Genomic DNA, 25,040 nt, shown 5'->3' on the forward strand with positions numbered 1-25,040 from the left:
ACAGTCACACAGGTAAAAAAACAAATTCCTCATGCAGCTTCCATCGCTAATATTGTCAGATCCTGCCCCTAAAAGAAGAAGTCCACTACTTCCTAATGAAAATCTGTCTCAATAAAAAAGGGAATTCACTTCTAGATCAGTGCCCTCCTGGAAGGCAGAGGACATGCAACCCACTCTAGAAACCTTACTCAAATACAAATCTTAATTGCTCTGAATAATGACAAATTAACCTCTACTGGAATCATTATTACACCATCTGCTGCTATCTTCTCTTATGACTAGAGAGGAAATCAGTAGGATGCTTAGTATTGTGGTATCAGTCATTTCTACATATAACTCATGTGCTTTGTTAGCCAGCTAATCAAGATACAGTTACCTGCTTTAGCTAGACTGAAACCAGAAGAGATCAAAAAAAGCTTTTTAGCACTAGCAGCTGCTCCTTCATTAAGGTTTTGAGCCTTGTTTCCCCTACAAAACACACCTGGACACTCCAGAAACAAACTGTATTCACAATGGAAAATAATGAACTGCAAAGACATTTATCTGTTCTTTACATAAACCATTTCTTTATGAAGTGCCAAACTTCCTAAGCAGTTTCTGCTGAGCTGAGAATTACTGCTCTAATTTCTACACAGAAAAACAACCCATCCTGCCTCCCACACGGGACAGCATTAGTGAGCAGAAGGGAGAGCAGTGTGCACAAAGTCCTTCCTTCAGCATGGCAGGAAAGAAAATGCTAGTTCTTAAGGTCTGTGATTATCTTGCCACTTGACATCAGTGTTCTGGGGTTTGGGGGGAGTGAGGAGAGGAGGAAGTTTATTTGGTTTTATGTGCTCCTAAAAGAATATTAAAAGGAATTCAATACAACAGGAGCTTAAAAACACCACAAGAAATATTATTTCATTAAGCTATTTTCAACCACTGAAAGACAGCAGATAAGTTCCTTTTTGCTTCCACATGTCAGTATGTCTGAGTGAAGGCAAACCTCATGAGGTTCAGTAACGAGAAGTGCAGAAGAATCCTGTATCTGGGAAGGAATCACACCAGGCACCAGTACAGACTAGGGATCATCCTGCTGAAAAGCAGCTCCCATGGAGAAAGACCTTGGAGTCCTGGTGGACAGCAAGTTATCCATTGGGACAGCAATGTGCTCTTGCAGACAAGAGGGCCAATGATATCCTGGGGTGCATTAAGAAGTGTGTCCAGCAGGTCTAGGGAGATTTTCCTCTCTCTCTCTACTCTGCCCTGGTGAGACCACACCTGGAATACTGTGTCCAGTTTTGGACTCAACTCAAGAGAGACAGGATCCTGTTGGAGACAGTCCAACAGAGAGCTATGAGGATGAATGGACTTGAACATCTCTCCTATGAAAAAAGACTGAGAGACCTGGGGCTGATTAGTCTTGAGAAAAGAAGGCTAAGAGGGGATCTTACCAGCATCTATAAATATCTGAGGGGTGGGTGTCAACATGAAGGTGCCAGTTTCTTTTTGGTGGTGCCCAGTGATAGGACAAGGAACAATGAGTACAAGCTGGAAAACAGGAGGTTCCACCTCAACACAAGGAGACGCTTTTTCATGGTGAGGGTGACTGAGCACAGGAACAAGCTGCCCAGAGAGGTTGTGGAGTCTCCTTCTCGGGAGACTTTCAAAACCTGTCAGGATGCATTCCTGTGCAGCCTGCCCTCTGTGATCCTGCTTTGGCAGGGAGCTTGGACCTGATGGAGATCCCTTCCAATGCTAACACTCTGTGATTCTGTGAACTGCTTCTTTAATAAGCCTGAGATAATTTTGCATTCTTCAGGGAGAAGAAAGATTTCCATTAGCAACATGTCTCACATTTAATTAATTTAGCTTAATAGAAAAAGGGTATATTCTAAATTCTTCTGAATTACCTAGAAAGGGTTAAAGACAACTCAATTGTTTCTCTCTTACCATGGACTAGTGGATTTGAGTTAGGAATTTGCTTTGTTCCTGCTCCACACAGAATAATATACTCAAACATAGTAAATTTTTATTTGCCCTGTGCTTGAAAGGTGTGATATCATTTGCTCCCATCTCCTTTTGCTCTGCTTACAGTGAAAATGTATCTGTCACCTACTATGTACATCAGAAACCTCCCCTTTGAATACACTGCATCTCAGCTTCACCTGCACTGGGGAAACAGAAACAAGTCTGAGGGCTCAGAGCATACAGTCAGTGGGAAGCATTTTGCAGCAGAGGTAAGACAAGTTCAGATCAGGGAAATGAACAAAGAAGATTAGGCAGGCCCCACTGGTTCAAAGCAGGATTTTTAACTTGAGTATATGACTGTAAAAGGCTGCAACATTCTAACCCAACTATTTATGATCTCGATATATACTTCAAAAAAATGCATTGCGCACCACAAAAGGGATAAACTCTGATGTACTTTTGTGAATACACCACAAGTCAGGGAGTCAGAATTTAGATTCTAAACACTGGGTCACTTGAGTAATTTCAGGTCAGTTGCTGGCTACTTGATGTTATTGGTTCTTCTCTGTAAACCTGGTTGATCTTTTAGCCACCAGGACACTGCTTGTCTTGCCACCTAGAAATGACTGAAGGATCTCATTGTATTGTCTTAGCCTGAAGTTGCTGCTCTGGTCCCTTTTATCTGTGAACCAGAAATGTCATCATGCCCCAGACATTACCGTAACATTCTACCTCCTTTTTTGTAGCTGCATATTGTGCATTATAACTCTGAGAAATACCCAGATGTAACAGCAGCCATGGACAAGGCAGATGGACTGGCGGTTTTGGCTGTTCTTCTTGAGGTAGGAGGCAGGACTTCTTTTTTTTTTTTTTTTTGTTATTCAGAATATGCTTTCAATTATGAAGTCATCAGAGGTCTTTAACGTACAAAATTAGCTATATTACTTAACAATGCTGTGGTTGAATGAAAGCTCTGCCTTTTATCTTTCACAAAAAAAGAGCCAGGTTCCAGGAGCACGCACATAAACAGGAACATGTTTTAAGAAAATAGGGATTCTGACTATTTCCCATATTTTGCAGTTATTTACAAATGAAGGATTAGTGGAACAACAGACAACAGTGAATTTCAAGCTTACTCAAAACTGCATGAAGCAGTTTGAACACAGCAGAGAGGCACTGGCAGACACAACCCTGGCTTTGGTCACTGTATGTAATTAGGATTTGACCACAGTCTTCAGGTCGCAAACTTCCCAGATTTTTTGAATCACAGCTTACAGTAAATAAGTACATTCAGTGCCCTTTTTAAGATGAGAAGACAGCTTTCCCATTTTCCCTTCTGAAGTCTCACATCCAAGCAATTAAACAAAGTAATGATCTGAAAGAAAATGTTCAGAAGCTTGTAATATATGTATCTTCTTTGAGGAGTAAAACTCCTCAATAAGGCAACTATAAAGATAACTTTTAAATGTGAGAATTTTCTGCAGGATAAAAAAAATCCTGAAAACTTCCAGGTTTTCACATTTCCATCAAAAAAGCACAAATGTTCTAGTTAGCAGACAAAGCTCTAATTCTCATTAATATTATCCAAATTTACATTCTAGAAGCTCTAAGACTTAGACAATTCTGTGTTAAATTTCAACTCATAAGGAAGTCGCAGCAACAGTAAGTGTCAGAATATGGTATATTATGCTAGGATGTAATATGAAGGTTCTGGTTATTTCTGAGCAATGTTGTTTAAAAATCACATAAGGGACCAATGGAGACAAGGTCTTTGAAAAACTTTCAGACAGCTGCTGGCTATTTCAGTTGGTCTAAGAACATCAGTTCACTATGTCTGGTTGTCAGAGTAGCTGCTAAGCACCAGCTCTAAAGAACCCATTAAAAAACATTGAATATTAGACTGAAAAGCTGATGCTAACAGTTGAAAAACATAGTCTTTGATAGTTGAGTAATAGCCCTTGCCAGACAGATGAGTTATAGTCCTTGCCATTGGCCCTGCAGTACCCAATAATGTCATTCTTTATCTTCCTGGACTGAAAAATGTTTGTGGGTGGAAAAAATGTGGCTTGGAATAGAAACCAGTAGATGGTCTGAGAGGTCTGTCAGTTGAGAACTTATGCCTGCTACATTCTCAGGGGAAATGGTTTCCCTTCATTTGTACAGCATGCTGAACCGGCAAGAGTCCTCAAAGTGAACACCCAGAGATCTACACTACAGTTAAGATAGCATTATGACAAAGCTGCTCTAGTAGCTCTGGAGCCAGTAAGAGCATTTCTGGAGTTCTGAGGATAGTGTTAATGCTTTAAGAAGTTTTACGCCATTCTAATATATTGCTATGTGGACAGTGGAGACACTTGCCTTATGACAGAGGCCATCAAATACTGCTGTCTGCTGCATGCAGAAGCAAAGACTCATGTTCACACTGCGGTGATTTGCACAGCTGTTAACAGTCTGCTCATTACAGATTGGGCCCTTCAATCCATCCTATGAAAAGATCTTCAGACACTTCCGGAATGTGAAATACAAGGGTGAGTGGCTATAAACCTGTCCTGGATTGAGCATGGCTGAGTATCAGATTTCATCTAGAAAGGGATTGAACCGTTTGAAGGAACAGTCCAGAAATCTCTGGCAAATCAGTCATGATCTGTGAAGGACTTAGAAATGCAGTGCATTCCTGTGGAGAGTGGATGGTTAGCATGTACCAGCTCAAGGCTGGTGAGAGGCCTTGAGCACAGCCCTACGAGGAGAGGCTGAGGGAGCTGGGATTGTTTAGCCTGGAGAAGAGGAGGCTCAGGGGTGACCTTATTGCTGTCTACAACTACCTGAAGGGTGGTTGTGGCCAGGAGGAGTTTGCTCTCTTCTCTCAGGTGGCCAGCGCCAGAACAAGAGGATACAGCCTCAGGCTGCGCCAGGGGAGATTTAGGCTGGAGGTGAGGAGAAAGTTCTTCACTGAGAGAGTCATTGGACACTGGAATGGGCTGCCCGGGGAGGTGGTGGAATTGCCATCCCTGGGGTAGTTCAAGGCAAGGTTGGACGTGGCGCTTGGTGCCATGGTCTAGCCTAGAGCTCTGTGGTAAAGGGTTGGACTTGATGACCTGTGAGGTCTCTTCCAACCCTGATGATACTGTGATACTGTGATGTGTTTTTGACTGGGCATTATTTCTTACATATGGAGATTTTCTGGCTACTATGGCCACAGTTTATCTTACAGAACTCTGACTAATATCTTAGAAAGATTTGTACACAGGAAACTTAAAGGGCTGTACTCCTCATGAAACTGGGATTATCTCTGTTAAAATCTGTATTTCTTTCTTCAGTGATAGGACTGAAAGCATCCTAGTTACTGAAAAACAAACTTACTTCAGTGGTACATGACCTGTGTTGTAATGTCACAGCATTTAACATGAATCCTGTTTCAGATCAGACAGCCCAAGTCCCTGGCTTCAACATTCGAGAACTGCTTCCTGACAGACTGGATGAGTATTATCGCTATGAAGGATCCCTGACGACTCCTCCTTGCTACCCTAGCGTTCTCTGGACAGTTTTCCGACACGCTGTTAAAATTTCACAGGAGCAGGCAAGTTTAAGTACAGCATATGTTTTCCTGATTGGTGGCTCCTAAAGCACAGCAAAGACACATTCTCATCTCCTGCTCTTGTAAAGCTGGAAAATGACCACTGTTAAAATCCTTTAAGTGAGAAGAACTGCATAGAACTAACACAAATTGATATTCTATCTGTTTGCAGTTTGTAGTTAGTATGTTCTCAGCTGACCAGAATAAAGGTCAGACAGCTGTATAGCAAGTAGTGTAGTATCAGCTTGAAATATCACAGCTAAGTGAGATGAATTTGTTTCCACTATGTACTTACTCCCTGCTTTGAGTCTTTCCATGAGACAATTCCAGATCAATTTTGTTCAGACTTCATGTCTGAACCCTATTCATGAAGTATTTCAGTGCAGCTTTGGTCTTGACTTAGGTGAGATAGCACCTTGGAGTTCTGGTGGACAGCAAGTTCTGCATGGGCCAGCAATGTGCCCCTGTGGTCAGGAGAGCCAATGGCATCCTGGGCTGCATCAGGAATAGTGTGTCCAGCAGGTCTAGGGAGGTTCTTCTCCCCCTCTACTCTGCTCTAATGAGACACATCTGGGATGCTGTGTCCAATATTTGGCTCCCTAGTTCTGGAGAGACAGAGACCTGCTGGAAGGAATCCATCAGAGAGCTGTGAGGATGACTGGGGTACTTGAGCCTCTCCCCTGGGGAGACTGACTGAGTGACATGGAACTATTTAGTCTACAGAAGAGAGGACTGAGAGGAGATCTTGTAAGTGTCTACAAATATCTGAGGGGTGGATGGGGCCAATCTCTTTTCAGTGATGCACAGTAATAAGACAAGGAACAATGGATACAAACTTGAACACAGAAGGTTTCACCTCAACATGAGGAGAAACTTCTTTACAGTGAGGGTAACAGAACACTGGAGCAGGCTGCCCAGAATGGTTGTGGAGTCTCCTTCTCTGGAGACTTTCCAAACCCACCTGGATGTGTTCCTGTGCATACTATCCTAGGGGATCCTGCTTGGCAGGGAGGTTGGACTTGATGATCTCTGGAGGTCCCTTTCAACCTCTAATGTCCTGTGATTCTAAAAAAAACTGTTATTTGTCAGTCCTGAATCCCCTGGCTTTTCTCCAGCTCACACTTTTTGCACTTACCTAATTAAATGGTTTTGTCTTTAATGGCCACTTACATAACTCCCAAATACTACCTTCTGATTCACCTACTTATAAACACAAGGAGAAATGTTATCAAAATCTCTGATCAAATTAGTGCATGCTCCTTACAAAGGTCCATTCTTAGCTTTGTCCATTCTACAAGATCATGCCTTCACCAAAGTAGACAGCTGTTTCATAAAGCAGCTTTAAAGACTTAGAAATTAGACTGTGCTATGGAAAACATGCAGCAAAGTGCTATCATCGTTAACTCATGTCCAGTTTTCCTGGTAGGTAATTATTAGGCTTAATTAATTTTATCAAGATATAAGCAAAATACAGGCAGGGGGTTGCAGATGCCACATCGTTTTTATATTACTCTGTATTTGGGCTCACAGGCCACAAAAGATTTAAGTACTAAGGTATCCTCCTCCCTTTGACCACCCTTTTGATATCAAGCACACACTCTCAGTGGTCACACAGTGGCAATGCTTCTTCTGTATTCTGGGAGCTGAACAAGGTGCTTCACTTTATAGTTACTGGCACTGGAAACAGCCATGTACTGCACAGAGAGTGATGACCCAGAACCTCTGGAAATGGTCGATAACTTCCGAAACGTTCAGGAATTTCAGGAAAGACTGGTTTTCATCTCCTTCCGCCAAGGTAAGTTGTGTGAAAATTTCTAGGTGAAGTGCACAGTGACGTGTGTGAACTTGAAATATTGAAGTGGCAGTCTTGTTGCATTGTACCACTACAAAAATACAGTGGCCTCATTTTCACACAGTTCACTTTACTCCCTTCTCTTACTGCCACAAATGTTTTCATAGAGCACATCATAAGTCTTTTTTCCAAAATGGATATCTGGCAAGTAGTCAGCGATAACCTCACTCTTACTGCTTTGGAGTCAAGAATAAGTAGCAGAACAACCTCCCTATCAATTTATTGGCTAAGAAAACAGATTTACAGATTTTTTTTTTTTATTATGTTATTAATAATTGGAAACTCTGCAATCAACAAAAAACATTTCTGTGACTATATAACTTAAATACAGGGCATACACACGTCACACTTCAGATTTTATTGGTTCTGTTCCTTGATTGCTTGTTGAATACAAGAGCCACACTCACGGTATTCTATTCTTGCTTCATGCCTCTTATCCAGTCTCTATACCACCAGTTGCAGAGTACAGCAGTTACAGAACACTGCTTCAATGTAATCTCATTTTAAATGAGAACTACACTAGCTGTTCTCCCACTGCTAGATCCTAGCCCAGTAAGATCACAAGCTTATCAACTCCTCAACAATCGCCAAGAGCCCCATGACTAATATACAAACAGGTATTTGCCACACAAAAAATATGTTGAGTAAACTACAAGAGGGCTAAATAGTCAAAAATGGAAAGCATCAGATTATGTCAGTCCCGTTTCTGCTTTTGTGCATTGGCCAACTAGAAATATCCCTCTCCCACAGGTTATTTTTATATGACCAAGAACAGGGTTAAAACTGTCTTCCCAAATCTCCACTCTCCAGCACCGGCTGCCAACTGGAGAACTAGTTTGGTCCAGAATGGCTACTTCAGTAATCCCCTTCAAATCTCTGCTCAAGTCAGATTATGTACCACAATTTTAAAGAGTGGAATCAGGATTTCCTGAGACTGAAATGCTTCCACCACAGGGTCTCTCTTAAATCCATGCACATAAATGATCCTCTATAGCAGTGAGTAACAGATGTTCTCCAGCGAGCAGCTACCTTGTGTTTAAGACTAGTTCACTGTGGAATCCTAGAGATCCATTTTATGCTTCTTCTATCCTCTCAATTTGTCAAGATGCAATACAAGGTGGACTTGGCAAAGGCACATTGCTGATTACTAACTGCATCTGTGAGCCAGTGATTTTCTGAGTCACACTGGTCTGTTAAAATTGGGAAATGCAGTTTTCCATCTGCTACTTAAGACGACCTTTTTGCACCTGACTCCTTTGTCTCTGTAAATGACTCTCAATACTTAAAATGCAGAGTTACAATCCATCATCCCAGTAACTGAAAATCGGATACTATGCTTTTCTTTAAATTCTGCTTCTCTAAATACTTCACAGAAATAGTGTATTATTATTTCCATCTAATGGGAAAAATCTGACCCACATGTGACTTTCTCAAAATTGTTGTTGTGAACCAATGCCAAACCTCAAAATAACATTCGGCTCTTTGGTAAGCCACACTGTTTAGCTCTCATGCCCAGGTGATACCAGCTATACAAGTATTTTCAATGTATCTATAAAGCTGGCAGGACTTACCAGCGTTTAATTGTGTGGTTTATAGCTCGTGCTGCTGTTCTCACTCAACAACTGGTCTTTACAACTATGAAAGGCATTGCTCAGTGCTACTTAAATAGAAACCCCATTCAGTCTAAGCTCACTTAATTACAAAAGCACATTGACTTTATCAGTGAAGCATAGAAAAATGTTCAACCAATTTTGGAAAAGGTATTCATCACTGCTGTAATCTCACATTCCACCTACTAAAATCACAAAGGCACTCACAGGTGCAGACTCTCACAACAAGCAAAAAAGAAAAAAAAAGCTGGGGGCGTGTGGTGGGGGGAAGGTTCCTGTCAAAACACAAGATGATTAAAGTGCACCTGGCTGCAACTGCCCAGCCTGATGCAGCCAGCTGTAACACAGATAAGAATACAGCACACTTATTAAGAAGGGAAGGAGAGACCCCACGGAACTGTGGCTTGAGTCTGACAACCACGGAAACTTATTAAAGAAATCTTCTTGTGCACACCGTAGGCCTCTGTTAAAGTAGGTTTCCAGAGCACCTTTTCTGCCTCTTCAAAGCCATGACTGAAGGCTGACATCACTTGAGCACAGTGACCACAAGATGGGGCCATACGGCTGCGCTGAGTATCAAAAATGCCAACGACAGAAGCGTTTGGTCGCCTACATTCTAATGCTACGAATTAGAATCTGAACAGATGCTTACCACTAACAAGTACTACATTTCAAAATGCCTCTAATCAGCAAAATTATTCAGCAATTATTCAGCAAAAATCAAACATGCTTCTAATGTACTTTGTCCATCAGTCAGCTATTCTAACAAAATCAGTTTCGCAGGCACACAGCTGAAATTTGTTACAGTGTTCAAACCTTCCACTGCCCACAAGGTAAACGGAACTGGTGTCTAGCTTTGATTACGGCACCATGATGAAATACTTTCTAACTAAATTTTGCAAGAAGGATATCTCATCAAACAGAAACACCTCCTCACACCCTTCCTCCTCAAACTACAAGTTTTTTCTAGTTATCCATTTGGTGTTGCATTTTGTTGTCTATTTGATGCACCTTTACTATTACAAAACCCCCTCGTTTAAAGTTTTTCTTCAACTCCATGTATTGCAAGCTTCTTCTGTGCAGCTGGACTACAACTTAATAAGGCATCTAATAGGTTAAATGGGACAAGGTTTTATATTTCTGTCAAAAAAATCAGTACATTTCAACTGATTTAATAAGAGAAAATATTTAGATAGACTACATGAAACCCTCAGCTTCACTCTGAAAGGGTTCTGATGTTGTTCATACAGAGAGAGTAATTTGATAAAATATAATAAACAATGTATATATGGATTTTGAAAAGAGTGCTCTTCTTACCTTCCTAGATGCCCTTAAGCAAATCAGCTTACTCTTTAGGTGTACACTTTCTATGTTCTTCCTAGAAAAACCAAAAGGTTTCAAATTTAACATCCTTAATTGCCTGGGTTTAGTTCTTAAGTTTTGCTTATGTTGTCTTACACATTATAGCACCAAAATCCAAAAATGTTTCTGATCTGCTATGCCTGAAAACAGACTTTGTGATTTCAGCAGGTGTGAACTGTGAACAGAGGTGTGGAATTACATCTATGAAAAATCCTTTACTAGCCCATAATTGCAAAGTGGTGTGAGCAGGTTGTAGGAAATTTGCAGATGCAGAATGCAAATGTTATGACAGATTAGGGACTAACCTTATTCTCTTAAGTAAATTAAATAGACTGTTCTATATGCTTTCCCTCTTCTCCTAGGTTTTGTTGTTTCTGTTGTGATAGCCTGCACTCTGGGAGTTCTCACCATTCTTGCAGTGGCCTTCTGCCTACTGAAGAGGAAAAGGTAAGATGTCCATCTATCATATCACAGGAAACAAAGTTAAAACAAATTCCATTTCTGACACAAAGAAGTGATTGTGTGTCCAAAATCCAGCACATTTTTATAGTGGTAATATTTGATCTGTTATGAGATATGCTCTCTTCCTACAAGCTTTGATTTGTTTCTGTCACTGTGAATGTTATTTCTCCTGTATCATATATGTCAAAGGAAATCTATTTTATTGCCAGCAAAATAGATTTAATATGGTTAAAAGGTCTCTACTTGCTGCAACCTTTGTGCCACAGTGGCCACCATTCTGCCTTTGTAGGAATGGCGGCCTGTTTTTTTGTGAAAAGCAACCATACAAATTGTCATCTTCACAAAATAAAGATTACAGGAACAGTCTCACGTAGACCCTTAAAAGACACAAGAACAGATAACAGGGAATTGTACGCAAGTACTGAGAACACAAAACCGTTTTCCACTCCAAGTACTGGCACACAGTTAGGAAATGAAACTCCCTTTCTAGAAGGAGAGGGACAAGCAATCTATGTTGAAAACAGCTTACCTAGTTTTTCTGTTTCTCCCAGTTGCCATTTCCTCTTCTTCTTCCTTTTGCTAGTATGGCTGCTTTTCAAATCCTTTCATTTTTTTCTAGAAGAGTATGTGAAAAGAGAGGGGAATGGAGTTTTAAAAAAAGCTTTCCTAAAGGTCACATCTTTCAAATGGGAGGAAATCTGTACTGCTCTAAGATCAGTGCTTGCCACCAATGCCAAATTCTGAAAAAAAGACTAAGAGTGCAGACTTTGAGACCAGCCTGATCCTTTTGTGATCATCACTGACTGCCACACAGAATGTATTCTCCTGAAATATCTCTAACAAGAAGATACTGTGACATTTGCACTAGTACAGAGAAAAATAATCTAATGTATACATAATGAACCATTTTAAGTAACCAATGGTGCTTTTCTTTCATTAGAGGTATAATTATTTAATACATTTGTTTTATTTTAGCTGCAGAAAGGGAGGCAAAGACAACAGAGGGATCATCTACAAACCAGGCATGTACAAGGAGGAAGATGACATCTCCAAACTCTGATGCCCTGCTCTGTTACAACAGCCCGTTTTCATTCATAGCACTGATTTATTTTGCATTGTTGGAGAACTTCTCTTGTTCTTAGCTAATGATAAGACTCAAGAGATTTCTGAAAACATACCAGCCAAAAGTTTCCTGTAGCCCTGTTTTCCAGGGAGATATGATCAGTGAATACTTCTGAACTAAATTCCTCACCATATTTTTCACATATATGCTGCTTACGGAGTCTGGGTCTTTTAACTGATTTTACAGTTAATCCTGAACCTCAATTTTATGGTTTGTTTAGCACGGATTTCTCCCACAGGTATTCAGCTCTGAAGACACTCATCAAGCTACAAGTGCTCTTCCCTGCTAAATTAAGGTGATAGTTTTAGCATCGTGAATATAAACAAGATGCAGGGCAATCTGTATTTGAGGTCAGAATTTGAATTACGTTGTTCAGGAGATGCAGTTTTTACCATTACAGTAAATGCTAGAATATTCACCTGTGACTTTGTAAGAAGAGTGTTAGAGGATGACAAGAGAAAAAGCAATGACAGCTACATGGATTGTTAATAAGAAGCAAACCCAGGAACTCAGCGCTGAAAAAAAAAACTACTGCTGGAGGAAAAACACTTTCCAGCTATCATACAACCTCACAAATCTATTATGGAGGTCAGTCTCCGTATTTAATTGGAATTAGAAAAGCAACTTGTCTTACTGCCCTGCTCTTATTTATAGTGTGTGTATGAATGATGTGGAGATAATGCAGTTGCTGCTGCTTTTAAGCAAACTTGCCATTTAACCATGAAATCTTGATTTGTTTTATAGTATGTATGAAAACTGCACTTATACAGTAGATGGCTTTGCTGATCTAGGTCTCTACCCTTAGTAATTTAATTATTAGAAAGCAAATGAAATTGTGTTTTTCAAATATCATAAGATACTCTTTCTTGAGTCTCATTATTCTCGAAAGTGAGAAGCATAACCTAACTCTTTCCACTGAAGGCCATGTGAAATGTCATTAACTTCAGGAAGGACAGGGTCTAGCCAGTCTAGTCCCATATGTATACAGAATAACTCCTGAATTAAAGATCTCAAGCATGGATCTGTAATGCTTGTACTTCAGTATACAGGCAGGAATTGATTGAGCTCAGGCTTGTACCTAAAATAACTGCAGATCTGACTGCTAAACACTAAGGGGGAAATTCCAGTCTGAACTTTACACTTGGAACCATTTTACCTTCAGTAGTACCACCATCTCATTTGTGATCTTACATTAATACACTGCTATTTATACATCATCTGCTTTAGAGATAGAAGATGGATAATTGTACCAATTTCTCCCCCTTACGCCCCCAGGAAAATTGGTGTCAAAAGTAGGTGTTTTGAGTAGGAGAAATAACTTAATATGTACTGTACATGAAATCTAGGAGCATAATCTTACAACTGTCAATATTTTTATCCCACATAAACAAGCACATAAATACCACCCAGTTGAAAGGCTAGTAAAAAGGCAGTATCTGTGTGCCATGGGAAGCAAGAGTCACTCCTTGAATACAAGCGTTGAAAGACAAGAATAGATAATAAATGCTTATGACTTTAATTGCTTCTAGAAAACTGACCTTTAAATTAGTATTTTAATCTTCAGCTCAACTTATTATAAATGTCAACCAATAACTTTCTTTTGTATACAACATCCTTGCCACCTGTAAAAAGCAGCATAAAAATCTCAGCCCACTACTATAAGCTTACTTTGAGACAAAGCCTTTGAAAACTCAAGCACATGGCAATTTTTGGGTTTCCTTAAGAGTGGATTACCAATCTGCACAGCCAGTGGTCCCTGAGCCATAAGAGCCTTAACTGATGTTTTCTGGGTTTGTTAGTCACTATCATTTAATACTTCTATTGAAGTATCACATAATTTTAACACATTTTAACACTTCTCAGGACATCTATTTTGTCATTCTTACATGCACAACATTTCAGATGTCCAGAAAAATCAAGCATCATCAAAAAAACAGATGTAATTAACATGCTACCATAACAAATTAAATTAAATTACACAAATCACAATAACTGTTTTTTAAATTGAATGACCCACTTTTGAGGATCTAATAGTAGAAATTAAGCCTAAATAACAAGCCAGGAAAGAAGTGAAGGAGGTAGGTGCCACAAGAGGTGCAGAGTTCTCTTTGCATTTCCTTGTGAAATAACAAAACACTCTTCCTTATGTTACAACGCACCTATAGCACAACTGTGTAATCTCAAGTAGAAACTCAAGAGTATTTACTTCCTGTAAGCAAATATGCATATCCTCACAGAGGTGCTTTACTGGCTGCCTTGCTTCCTGGTTTAGTCAAGAGTTTCTCCTCTCAGGAAGAGATTATCAAAACAGCGGCTACCAGGTTTTTCTTTATCTTCAGAAAGGAGAACTTACTTCAAGACACCTTATTATAGTTTATGTAACAATGTTTGGTACAACTTTGTCCAAATTGTTTGACCAGTTACAAAGTATTCTGCTAAGAGGTGCATACAGTAGGATCATGATATATATTTTTACATGTTCTGCAGTGTGCACAGCCTAGAAGGGCAACATATCCTGCATTACTAAATGTATTTAAAAATTTGCTCAGGAAGCATTAAGTCACAACAAGTTCTGCATGTATCATATCTAATGTTCAGAAACAAATCCCAAATTATTTATTTTAATATATACACCTAAAAGGTAATGCCCAACAAAGGCAAATTTTAGCTTCCAGTAAAGGCATACTGAATATAGAAGCCTTAAGATCATTAAAAGGTTTCTTGCCTTCAGCTAAATGGAGTTATTTTGCTATTGCCAAACTTAGTGTGTTGAAGTAGAATTTTATTTTCATTAATTCTGTAGCAAGATCAATAAGCTAATTCTTATCTAAGTTTAAGGCCTAGTCCTCAACTTTAAATCTGTTACCCATAGTTAAACATATAGATACAATATTGGACCATTTGTCGGACAACTGCAGAAAGCTACAACTGAATTGTTAAGGGTTTTTTTAAACCACACATATAGGTCGGGATATAAAAATTCAAAAAGACACTGTGAAGTTTCTATCATTACCTTGCAAGGGATATTTAAATCTTATGAACGCTTCCAGTTTAGTTTATTTCCCTTGGTTTTCCTTCTACTTAAAAAAAAGACAGTAAGTTTTTTTCATTACTAGAAAATGTAAACTGGAGCTTAACCTACTTCACAGACCTCTTGAAATGAAGGCAACATGTCTGTAATTTTAAATCACCAGATAATCAAGAACATTGTGGAAAAAATAAAATCTGAGACCTTGTTGCAGTTTTTGCTTGCCTATTCAACAAGTAAATTCCTACAGATTTCAAGTCCCCTGTACTGAGCCAAACAAAGGCAAGCAGAATACTGTAACTCACAGAGGAAATTTCCCACCATGTTCATCATTCCAACTGGATCACCATTGGAAGGCTGGATGCCTTACACAGCTAGACCATTGGAGTGGATGTATTCAGTTGCCAAGAAGAGTATAGGTTGACATGATTAAGTATCCAGCACCCGCATATATGCTTGGCTCTTCAGAAAATAAGTAAAAAGTAACAGAGATGGTGGCTTGGAAGCCTGGGGGAACCATGAAGATCACACAACTGGTTAAACGTTTGGGGGTAGTGGCTTTAAAATCATTAGATTACATTAAAATCATGGAGGTTCTGCCCATGTTCTAACCTACAACCTATTTACTGCAGAAGTTTAGACAGCTTAAGTATTAGGTTCTTTTTCTGAAACCTACAGATACAGTTTTACATCATTATTCTCGCCAAGAAAAGATTGATGGCCAGCAAAGCAACACCTGGACCACTTAAAATAAGTAATTCTGTTAACAAAAGCATTCCTGTGAATGTGAAATTCTACTTTGACATTCTCTGAATTCCAGCAATTCCAAAAAAGGCATTTTGCAGAAATTATTTTTGCAAGGCTTCCTATTTCTGACCAGCTAAATAGAAAAGAAATTTAACACTGGAAACAGTACTCATCACTTGCATCTAACTCTTAATCAGCACACGAGTTGTGACAACATACTCACCACATAGCTTTTCAAGGTGAAACTATGAAAGAAATGTTTCCTTGACAACTTTTAGCCTGCTACACGAAGCTACACAAAGTTGTTCCTGTGGCAAACTAAGACTATAGCAAAATGCACAAATGAGCAGCTGCTGACTCTCTTCAATTCTTCACACAGCCAAACGGACGTGAAGAGTGACTGCCTGTGTATGAAAGCAGTTACACCTCGGCTGCAGACATCTAGCGTGATTCACTTCCAGAGTAGTGAAATGGCACCATCTAGTGACTTGCAACCAAGTCAGCAAAGTTACCACTTCTGCACGACATCAAACCCTCAAGTGGGAAACAACAGCAAAAGGAAATGTAAAAATAAACATGAATACTCGAACACTTACAATGGAACACGGAATAAAAGCCAAGTCTGAATATTCAAGGCCGATTTTCACAGTAAATTTCCCCACCAAACTAGCTACCTGTTACCTTTGGCATCGGTTTTGGAGGCACACACAATATAAATTCAATGTCACACACTACCGGGATATACGTCTTCCCAAGAAAGGCAAATGTTTTTTAAGCAATAGTAACAACAATTTATTACAGAGTTTCCTACCAATTAATGAAAACACATATAGCTGCAAACTTTAATAAAAATGAAGTCACTTTAGATGCACCTTGCTCGTCCCTCCTAGAACAAACTGGCAGTAACCTCTTCAATTAAATAACCACACATATTTACACAGGCACCGTGATCCTATGTGCATTTATTCTTGGATTCACATTTCTGGCGATGGCCTGAAAACTGCCAGCATAGAATACCTCAAAGAAGAATGAGCCTTTTTGCACTGCGTGAGAAAACACAGCAAAGCAGGAATAGCTTCTAAAGAGACTTTTAGTAAACTCTGTTTTCTACCTTAACTACAGCTCCTGGAAACACATGCTAGGTACCAAAAATGAAACAGTAACTTGAAACAGAGACCATATGAAAATGGAGGACTTCCCTGACCACCACAGCAGAACGGGCTGAAGCTGGCAAGCAAAGGGCAGTATACTGTAGAGCTCACGGCCAGGGGCCTTCCCCTGGTGGGACACTCCGAGCACCTTTGTTGTGCACAACAGCCCTCTTGGACAACAGGATGGAGGCTGCAGAGAGTGCTAATCCCTCCATGCCTACTTACCGCAACGCAGCATTCCGAGTTGCCTTGAGAATGCCCCACGAGGAACCAAGCTGCCACCACCACACAGAGATCTCCACGCTTTACTTTGGAACACACTGCGCAGCGGTGAGGTGCGCACACAGCACGGCCTGTGCTTGGCATCCCCAGCTCTGTCCCAGGAACGGGACCGACAGCGCAGCACACAGGCTGAGGCTGTTTAACCACCACAGGGGCAGTCCTGAGGACCCCTGAGGGGAATCCGCGCCAAGGTCCTCGGTGGCTGCCCGGGCCTGTGGGGCCGTGCTCGAGGCTTAGGCGAGGACTGCTTTTGAGGCAGATGTGGCCTGCCAGAGCCCTCTGGCCAGCCCGAGGGGCCAGGCCCACAGACGCCTGAGAGCAGGCAGCAAGGGAGGCGCCGCCAGCACCTCGGGGCAGGCCCCGCCAAGATGGCGGCACGGCGAGGCTGCGGCCCCAGCGCCACGCGGCAGAGCGCGGGACTGCCGCCCACTGGCGGGGCGGGCTCGCGCCCCTGAGCGCGCCGCCCCCGTGCCGCGCGCAGCCGGGGGGGGCGAAGGCGGCAGCGCGCGGCCGCCGCACGCGGCCGGGGGCGGTGAGCCCCGGGGGGAGTCTCTGTGCCGGGAGCCGCCCGAGGCCGGGCCCCCGAGGCCGCCCTGGCTCTGCCAGCGAGGTGGACGTGTGGCAGCAGCCCCGCCCGCGGCCACCGCTTCCCGCCGCCTCTGCAGGCACCGCCGTGGCCCGGGAGGTTCCCCTCCGCTCTGTAAAGCGCCACGGTCGGCAGCGTAGGTTAGCCTCACCTGGCCCGTGAGCCAAGGAAGCGAAGCGGCCTCAGTGCTGCCCTGTCTGCTGGTCTTCCTCTTCGGCTCTCTTGGAACAGAACATACAGCTGCAGAACAGCGTAGCAGGGTCTTACTAAGCAGGATCTGACACTCAAAGAACAGTTAATACTGTTTTTAAAGGATTGCCCATCCTCACAGTTGGCACATAGCCATTTCCTTATTTCAAGCATTGCTTTAAAACAGCATCGAAGATACATGTGGTTGCTTTGCCCCTGTTTCACTGGATCAGAGCAAAAATGTGAGTTTTACAAAGTCACTGCCTTTCGAGTGAGGAAGCTCAGAGGTGGTGTTGACCAGCACTGGACACTAATGGACCAGTTACTTACACTGCCTGGAGGGAGAAAGAAAGAAACAAAGGCAACAAAATTAAATAAACCAACCCAAATCAGCCACAAGGCGCAAAAAAGCACAACAGCAACACCAAGGATTTGCAAACAGCCTTGAAAATACACATTCAATTTCTTTTTCCTTTCTCTTTTTAGGAGACATAGTAAGTTACACTGTAGTTAGCTGGGTAAGTAAAGACTGCATATTTTCCAAGATGAACGCTGAAGTATGAATGTGAACAACAGCGCTGAAAGTGTCAGAAATATTGAGTGTAGGCAGTTGAGGAAAGCAGCATCTCAGCAGCTCTGGAGCCCACCATCTTCTGTCCCAAGATAAATACTTTCACAATAATATAATCTCTTCATGCTGCCAACAAAGCTGTTAAATGAAGTCAGAAATATTAGTGAGCAGAATGACAATGTCTCCCTGAGAAATCAAAAGCCATTTTGAAACAAATCCACTGCCCAGCCAGCACCCAAGGGCTTGGGATACCAATCATGGATGTGTTTCATGGACACTCCTTTGGAGTGGCAGCAGAAAAGCAGTAAGAAGTCATGAGTGACAGCAAGCCACCTGAAGTAGGGTGAAATTCTTGTTCACTTCCAAGTCAGTACAGTGTAATCAGCAGTAAAGTTCATCATACACACTTTCCACAACTCATTAAACATGTTAATTCCTCAGATGAGGAAAACACTCCTATCCTGCTCAGTTTATTTAGCAAATTGCAGGAACAATGTGTGCTGAGTATGTGCTCAGACAAATTTATGTAACATTTCTTCCCAGCAGCTTAGTGCTGATGTGCTCTGACGAAGACAGCAAAAAAGTTTTGAGGGAACTACAAAATACTGTAGAGCACAAAAAATTCTCTTCAGTATGTTTTGCATTCCATTGTATGCCCTTTCTTTAAACCTCTAAATGGCAAAAACATTATGCATAATAACAGTTTCATTTATTTGTAGAAAATTAGAATCTAAAGAAAAAAAGTATCTCAAAACCTTACATTAATGACTTCAGTATAGTTCCAAGAATTCTGAAGAGACACTGGTCAACCAAGTCAGGAAAATAAACACTTAGGGAAAAGGCTATTTACCAGATTATAGAAGCTGGGCACATTCTGTGTGTATACCAACAACTTGCCTCTGGTCTACTAGCATGCACATTTGTTTTGCTGGTCTGCAACAAAAATAGATCCAGGAACTGTAATAAATCACCATTCTAAAGCAATCTAAGGATGTCTGCTATTTCCTTTAACAAATGGAGAACGTAAATGCACTGAGTTGCAGATGCACGCCATAAACTTGTGTGAGAACTGGACTTGCAGAAGTGATTTTAGGACTGCTAGGCATCCTAGAGGCAATTCAGATAAATGGTACGTGCAAGATGACATTTAAGCATCTAGTACTAAAGCAGCAAACTTACCTGCCAGAAGCCACTTGGAGAAGAACAACCACCCACAGCAAAACAAACCAAGCCAACAAGTAAGATCAAGAATGTAAGTCTAAATTTCTATTGTCTAAAGTAAAGAGCAACGCATCCTTGTAGCCAAATGCAGCTGCTTAGATAAACATGTATAAAAGGACAAGCTTCAGAAGCTGTCATCCATGCATTTCCTATGGATTCCTTAGGTTGCCCACTAGGGTCATTTAACAATTAATCGTCTTTCGTCTTGGGTAGCTAAAACCACTTTCCCTAGGTTTGCTAACTTTGTACCAATTGTGAGTTACTACCAGACCACAATAATCTGGAAGTCAAGGACTACTACTAATACTCAGTATTGAAAGCAAGTGAACAATACTTGCTCTATTATTTCATGGTATTTCTGCCTCGGGTTACTTAAATCAAACCTTTCAAATAAAAGGGGTAACATTAAAACAACAACAAAAGCAAATGTTAACAGCTCAAATTAGCAGATAATTCTCACTCAAACTGGAGACTGTATCTCATGTTACCTTTATTAGCACTGCTCAGAAGTTACTTTGAAATGATATTTCAAGACACTAAATGCCAGGACAAATGGTTCAATTTGAAGCTGAAGGTCACTGAAACAGTGTACTTCGATTAAGCAGTTACTGCAGGAATAGAAGATATTTCAGGAGAAATCTGAAGAAAAGAGACCAGTTTAGGAACAAGCAGAACCATATAAAAACCCTTGCGGGTTACCACCAAAGTGGCAAAGCTTTACAGATGCAACTCAGCTGGACAGCCTTTCCATGCAAGATGTGTAGAAAACAGAGCAGAAATACCAACTGCATAAAAACTACGTTGACTATTTCATACAAAATACTCCAAATACTTTTCATTATGTAACTTTTATTTGAGACACACGTTGTAAAAAAGTTCACATGTAATAATAAAACCATTGGGAGTATGAAGGGGTTTTTTTAGGGGTTGGGTCTGGGTTTTTGTCTATACACATCAACACAGAATTAATGATTAGGTTTACAAGTTAACCACATGACGAGTTCACTTTTATCTGCTGGAGCTTTTCACATTACACCTTTATACCAGAGATAAAATGTGCTTAAAACACACACAGTAGAACACTTCTATTTCAAAATTAAGCATTTTCTCACAGACTATACTTTTTATTCTGAATTTAGTAGCTATATAACATTAAAATAACTGTAATTGAAGTTTTATTTGCAAAAATGTTTGTAAGGCCATAGGAATGCACTAAAATACTTAAAATTCACCAGAATCAAGAAAAATCAATGGGAATCCTGCTTTCGTGGAAGAAAGAAATGCAAGTTTTATTTATACAACTGAGAATGGCATAAGCAATTCAGTGAGGAGAAAAAAGACCTATTATCACCTACAGACCAATCCTTAAGAAGTTTAACATTGCAAAATTTCAGTTACATTAATTGATAACCAAATAACAGATGCATTTTCACAAATAACACGTTTATGCATTTTACACACTACTAATGTACTTTCAAATCATTATCCACTCACAATATTTTAATGTGATATGTATATTCAAGACTCCTTTACTCACTTGTGAAAATGATCTACTTAATTCACTTGACTTCAACAGACTAGCATGGGATAGGTACTTACAATGGGAAATGATTTCTGTGAAAGAACTACAGGTCTGAAATTGGCAGTTTTGAGACTGTTTCCCAAACAGAAAAGTGAGTTGCATTAAGTTTCATGAGTGGTTTAAGCTTTAGCAATACTAGAACTTCCAGACAGCAAGTAAATCAGCTATTCTGTATAGACTCAACAAAAACTTGTTGTACGTGTTTTGCTGAGCGCAGACCAAAAGCTAAAACTGCAGAGCACTGACACCCAGTTTGAGTTTTGTTAGAATTTTTTTTTTAATTGCCCCTCCCCCCCCCCCCTTTTTTTTTTCCTCTCTCCTTTTTCTTAAGCCATTTAGAAAAATATTGGTCAAGATGCAGTACACAGCCATGGGGCTGAGGGAAAGATTTCACACAACTCCATTGCGCAAGCAGCACTTTTATATTGTGATCCACCAAAAATGCCTGCCTTTCCTGAAAGGTTAATGGCAATTTCTGGAACAAAAGAGAAACACATATGCTGCTTAACAAATCATAACTTTATGTCTAATGTTTTCAGTCTAATGGGCATTAGAACACTAAGTAGTTGGCTGAGGTATAGTTAAAATTCCTTCAAAATCTAGACTATATAGTCTTGAGCAAAGTAGCAACAGAGAGAAGCGGCACAATACAATCAGAGTGGTATTAGAAAAGCCTGTAACACCCAGCAGCTGATGCGTGGGCAGAACACACCATTTATCACCTGCCTGGAAAATACAGCTAAAAAAACTCCCAGTAAAAACACACAGCTCGTTTGCACACTAAGATACAGCGCATTGCTCAATGTCTGACAAGGCAGATTGTACACAGGAAGAGGTCTACACTGACCAGAACTTAGCACACCAATAAAGTGCAGCCACTCAGCCATTTAATACTGCTGGAAAAGAGGCGTGAGGGGAAAACGACGAAGAAAGAGAAATCTGCATTTTACCTTATCCATAAGATCACATGAAATTAGAATTCTTCTGTTTCAGCAGGGGACAACAAAATTGCATTAAATTCTTCTACAAATAGAAAAAGATGAACTTTACATGAACATTAAGCAAAGTGAAATATTTACTGCATTATTTCTCATGCATAAAGTGACTTTCCTATGGTCTTACCTCACATTTATGTACAGATTAGCACAGCTAAATGTAAGAAAATAGCAAGGTTTTTTTTTCTCCCTTCCCACCCCCCACCCATACAGAGTAGATACCCCAATTCGCTGCTGCTTCAAGAAGCATTTCATAGACTCTACTACTTACAGGCTCTTTCAGAGGGAAGTTCATGGAGACTAATATTGAATGAACATTTAATCACACAGCAAAGACAAGAAAAACAACACGAAGCATTCTGTAAACGATGCCAAACATAGAGTATGTCAGTTTTGGTTTGCAGACAACCCCTGAGATAAAAACCAAAGTATTACGACACCAAATAAGTCAGAGGTAAATTAGTGAAAATAAACAACATTCGTAATTGGTGTCACAACACTTTCTGTATAGAAGCACTTTTTTTAACCATACAGAAAACATAACTGCTTTAGCCTGTCCGAGAAGAACATCAAGGGTAGACAACAGAGCAGTTAGGGTTGCTTTGTTTTTTCACTAAACTTTGTTGCCATGAAGACTTTTCTGGTTTAATTCAGCAACAGCAGTTTATGGGATTCGCCATGTAGTTAGAGTAACTATTTCTATTAAACTACACGTGGGGCCACGTTGATAACCACTTAAAAGTTTATGGAACCAGCTACTAATGTTAAACCTTTTTAAAATCAAGTCTTTTAACACTATTGGCCTATTCAGTTTCAAAATATTTACAACACTCAGAGATGACAAATTTAGTACCTGACACCAAAAAAATCAAGTGGTTATCTTTGATTAACAACCAACTCACTGTTCACAACTCTAGACAACGCAGTGAAGCAAAAGCAAGCACATCAGACATAAACATTGACAATGACAGAACACATCTATTCCCTAGTGGCAAGCATGCTGGACACAAACTTGTAGTTAAAGCTTACAATGGTCCAGGTTTGGCACATCAACAGAACTAAAGCACCTGTTTCAATTGCTCATTGAGGAAAATTTTCAGAAGACAATAAAAAAGTAGTAGAACAAGACTAAGTTCTACAATGCTCAGTTGAGTAAAAAAAGGCAACTATGTTTCAACTCTGCTTCTAACAGTCTAGGTCACTGTACCAGTTTTTGATGAAAAAGTAACTGCTTGAGCAGACCAAAGAGGGCTTCACACATTCAGCACTAGCTGCATAACTAGTAGTACATTATAGCCCTCACATGACCATTTCCTTAGTGCCAGAACTTGACACACTCCAGCAACTGCACAGGAAGCTAGTTTTTTGATACCCTTGTTGCATGGGTCGGTATTTACAGACATTAACAAACTATCCTCAGAATTACAGTAGAAATGGAAGTCACCTTTAGAAGTAGTCATTTCTGAACAAATGAACCCACAAAGACGTTAACTTACAACTCACGCATTCAGCTCCCACCAGCCACTTCAGTGATAGTGATGAGGCCAATTTGTGTCAATCATTCAGCCTCCAGAGTGTACTTCCTCATCACAAACAAGCAAAGGTGCAGAGAGTCTGAGCTACTGACGGGAAGTTCAGTGAGGAAAGACATTGTGTTTGTTCGAATAACTGAAAGGTGCATCTGTGAATCAGTGACAGGCAATTCAGAATGCAGCTTTGCTAAGTCTGGTAAAGAAAGCAAAGCAACATACTACATTCAGAATAGAAGCCATAGCTTCTGCATGAACAGATTTGTGCATCTAAAAGACAAAACCCATACAAATTGTTAGATGCCAATTGTTACAGTGATTCTTATCACTAGAGTGTCAACATCCATACTGCAGTCATGGCCACAAGTATACAGTATAGAAAATAATGTAAGTGAGACTTAATATTTCATCCTAGCTCTTCTGCTTGAAAATAAATTTGTTCAAAAAGAGAACAAAAAACCTGCACAAATCTGTTAAGAATCCTACTTACAAATCAAACTGTGCAAATACAAATGTAAGATTGTGCTGTAACAAGCAGTAAGAGGCCAATATGGATGTGCAAAGTTAAAAGAAACATAGCAGCTTTTGCAACAGGCAGTAAAACAGAAAGTAAAACAGGAAAACAGTTAACTCTTGCATTTGTGTCTCCACTTCATAGCTTCCATATCTCAGAAAGAAGAGCCTGACAGGTCAATAGGCTTAGTGAGCAAAATCCACTCGGTATTTTGTGTATCGCAGTCTACGTTCAATGGAGCTCTCAGCAGCAGCTTGGTGGTATTATTTCTGAGGCTTTGTGACCCTGTGCTTTCAAAGAAGCAGAAAAGGTTCTAAGTGTGCTGCAGTCTATCATTAGAAGTTCATCAAAGTAGCGTGCATCGAAAGAAGCTGCTCTTCTTAGATCGATTTTCTGTTATTTTTACCGGCCCACCTGCCCCTGATGAACTGTTGTCATTCTGAAAGAAAAGATAGTATCAATATTGTCAGATGAAAGAAAAGGAAGTAGCTTTCCTATTTTCCCTTCCCACTGTCACCCCTTGCAAAGCAACAACCGGCGCAGAGGTTTGTTGCAACTTGAGCACCTCTGTTATTCAGTCTATTAATCAAACTGCCTACTTTAAAAAGAAACATTTCTCTAGCAACCCAGAGCTCAACTGTTAGCTGAAAGAGTCACTATGTAATCTGTCATTTAATAAAGCACATCAGTTTCAGGTTCCCCAGTGTTAATG

At 40.3% G+C, this 25,040-nt stretch overlaps 2 protein-coding genes and 1 long non-coding RNA gene across 5 annotated transcripts in view; 1 reads left to right on the forward strand and 2 right to left on the reverse strand.

The window, feature by feature from the left end:
* CA12 (carbonic anhydrase 12) overlaps nucleotides 1–12,790 on the forward strand; it is a 44,208-nt gene extending 31,418 nt beyond the window's left edge. For both annotated transcript variants that reach the window (XM_064157383.1, XM_064157382.1), the window contains exons 4-10: nucleotides 2,077–2,219; nucleotides 2,697–2,792; nucleotides 4,415–4,478; nucleotides 5,370–5,527; nucleotides 7,193–7,319; nucleotides 10,711–10,795; nucleotides 11,786–12,790. In XM_064157383.1, coding sequence (XP_064013453.1) covers nucleotides 2,077–2,219; nucleotides 2,697–2,792; nucleotides 4,415–4,478; nucleotides 5,370–5,527; nucleotides 7,193–7,319; nucleotides 10,711–10,795; nucleotides 11,786–11,870 — 758 coding nt within the window. In that variant the 3' untranslated portion in view covers nucleotides 11,871–12,790. The remainder of the gene's footprint in view (nucleotides 1–2,076; nucleotides 2,220–2,696; nucleotides 2,793–4,414; nucleotides 4,479–5,369; nucleotides 5,528–7,192; nucleotides 7,320–10,710; nucleotides 10,796–11,785) is intronic.
* LOC135182866 (uncharacterized) lies at nucleotides 3,059–17,488 on the reverse strand. Of its 2 annotated transcripts, none has more exons than XR_010305325.1 (4): nucleotides 17,085–17,488; nucleotides 11,340–11,425; nucleotides 10,304–10,364; nucleotides 3,059–3,325 (listed from the first exon to the last, which is right to left on the reverse strand). It is a non-coding gene; the product is annotated as an uncharacterized LOC135182866 (long non-coding RNA). The 2 variants fall into 2 exon arrangements; XR_010305326.1 differs by lacking the exon at nucleotides 3,059–3,325 and adding an exon at nucleotides 7,250–7,338.
* A 3,049-nt stretch (nucleotides 17,489–20,537) lies between these two features.
* The window catches only part of RAB8B (RAB8B, member RAS oncogene family), a 28,567-nt gene continuing 24,064 nt past the window's right edge, over nucleotides 20,538–25,040 (reverse strand). The window contains exon 8 of the mRNA XM_064157384.1: nucleotides 20,538–24,767. Coding sequence (XP_064013454.1) covers nucleotides 24,675–24,767 — 93 coding nt within the window. The 3' untranslated portion in view covers nucleotides 20,538–24,674. The remainder of the gene's footprint in view (nucleotides 24,768–25,040) is intronic.

Source organism: Pogoniulus pusillus, chromosome 17, assembly GCF_015220805.1.
Source record: "Pogoniulus pusillus isolate bPogPus1 chromosome 17, bPogPus1.pri, whole genome shotgun sequence".
In the NCBI taxonomy this organism is placed as follows: domain Eukaryota; kingdom Metazoa; phylum Chordata; class Aves; order Piciformes; family Lybiidae; genus Pogoniulus; species Pogoniulus pusillus.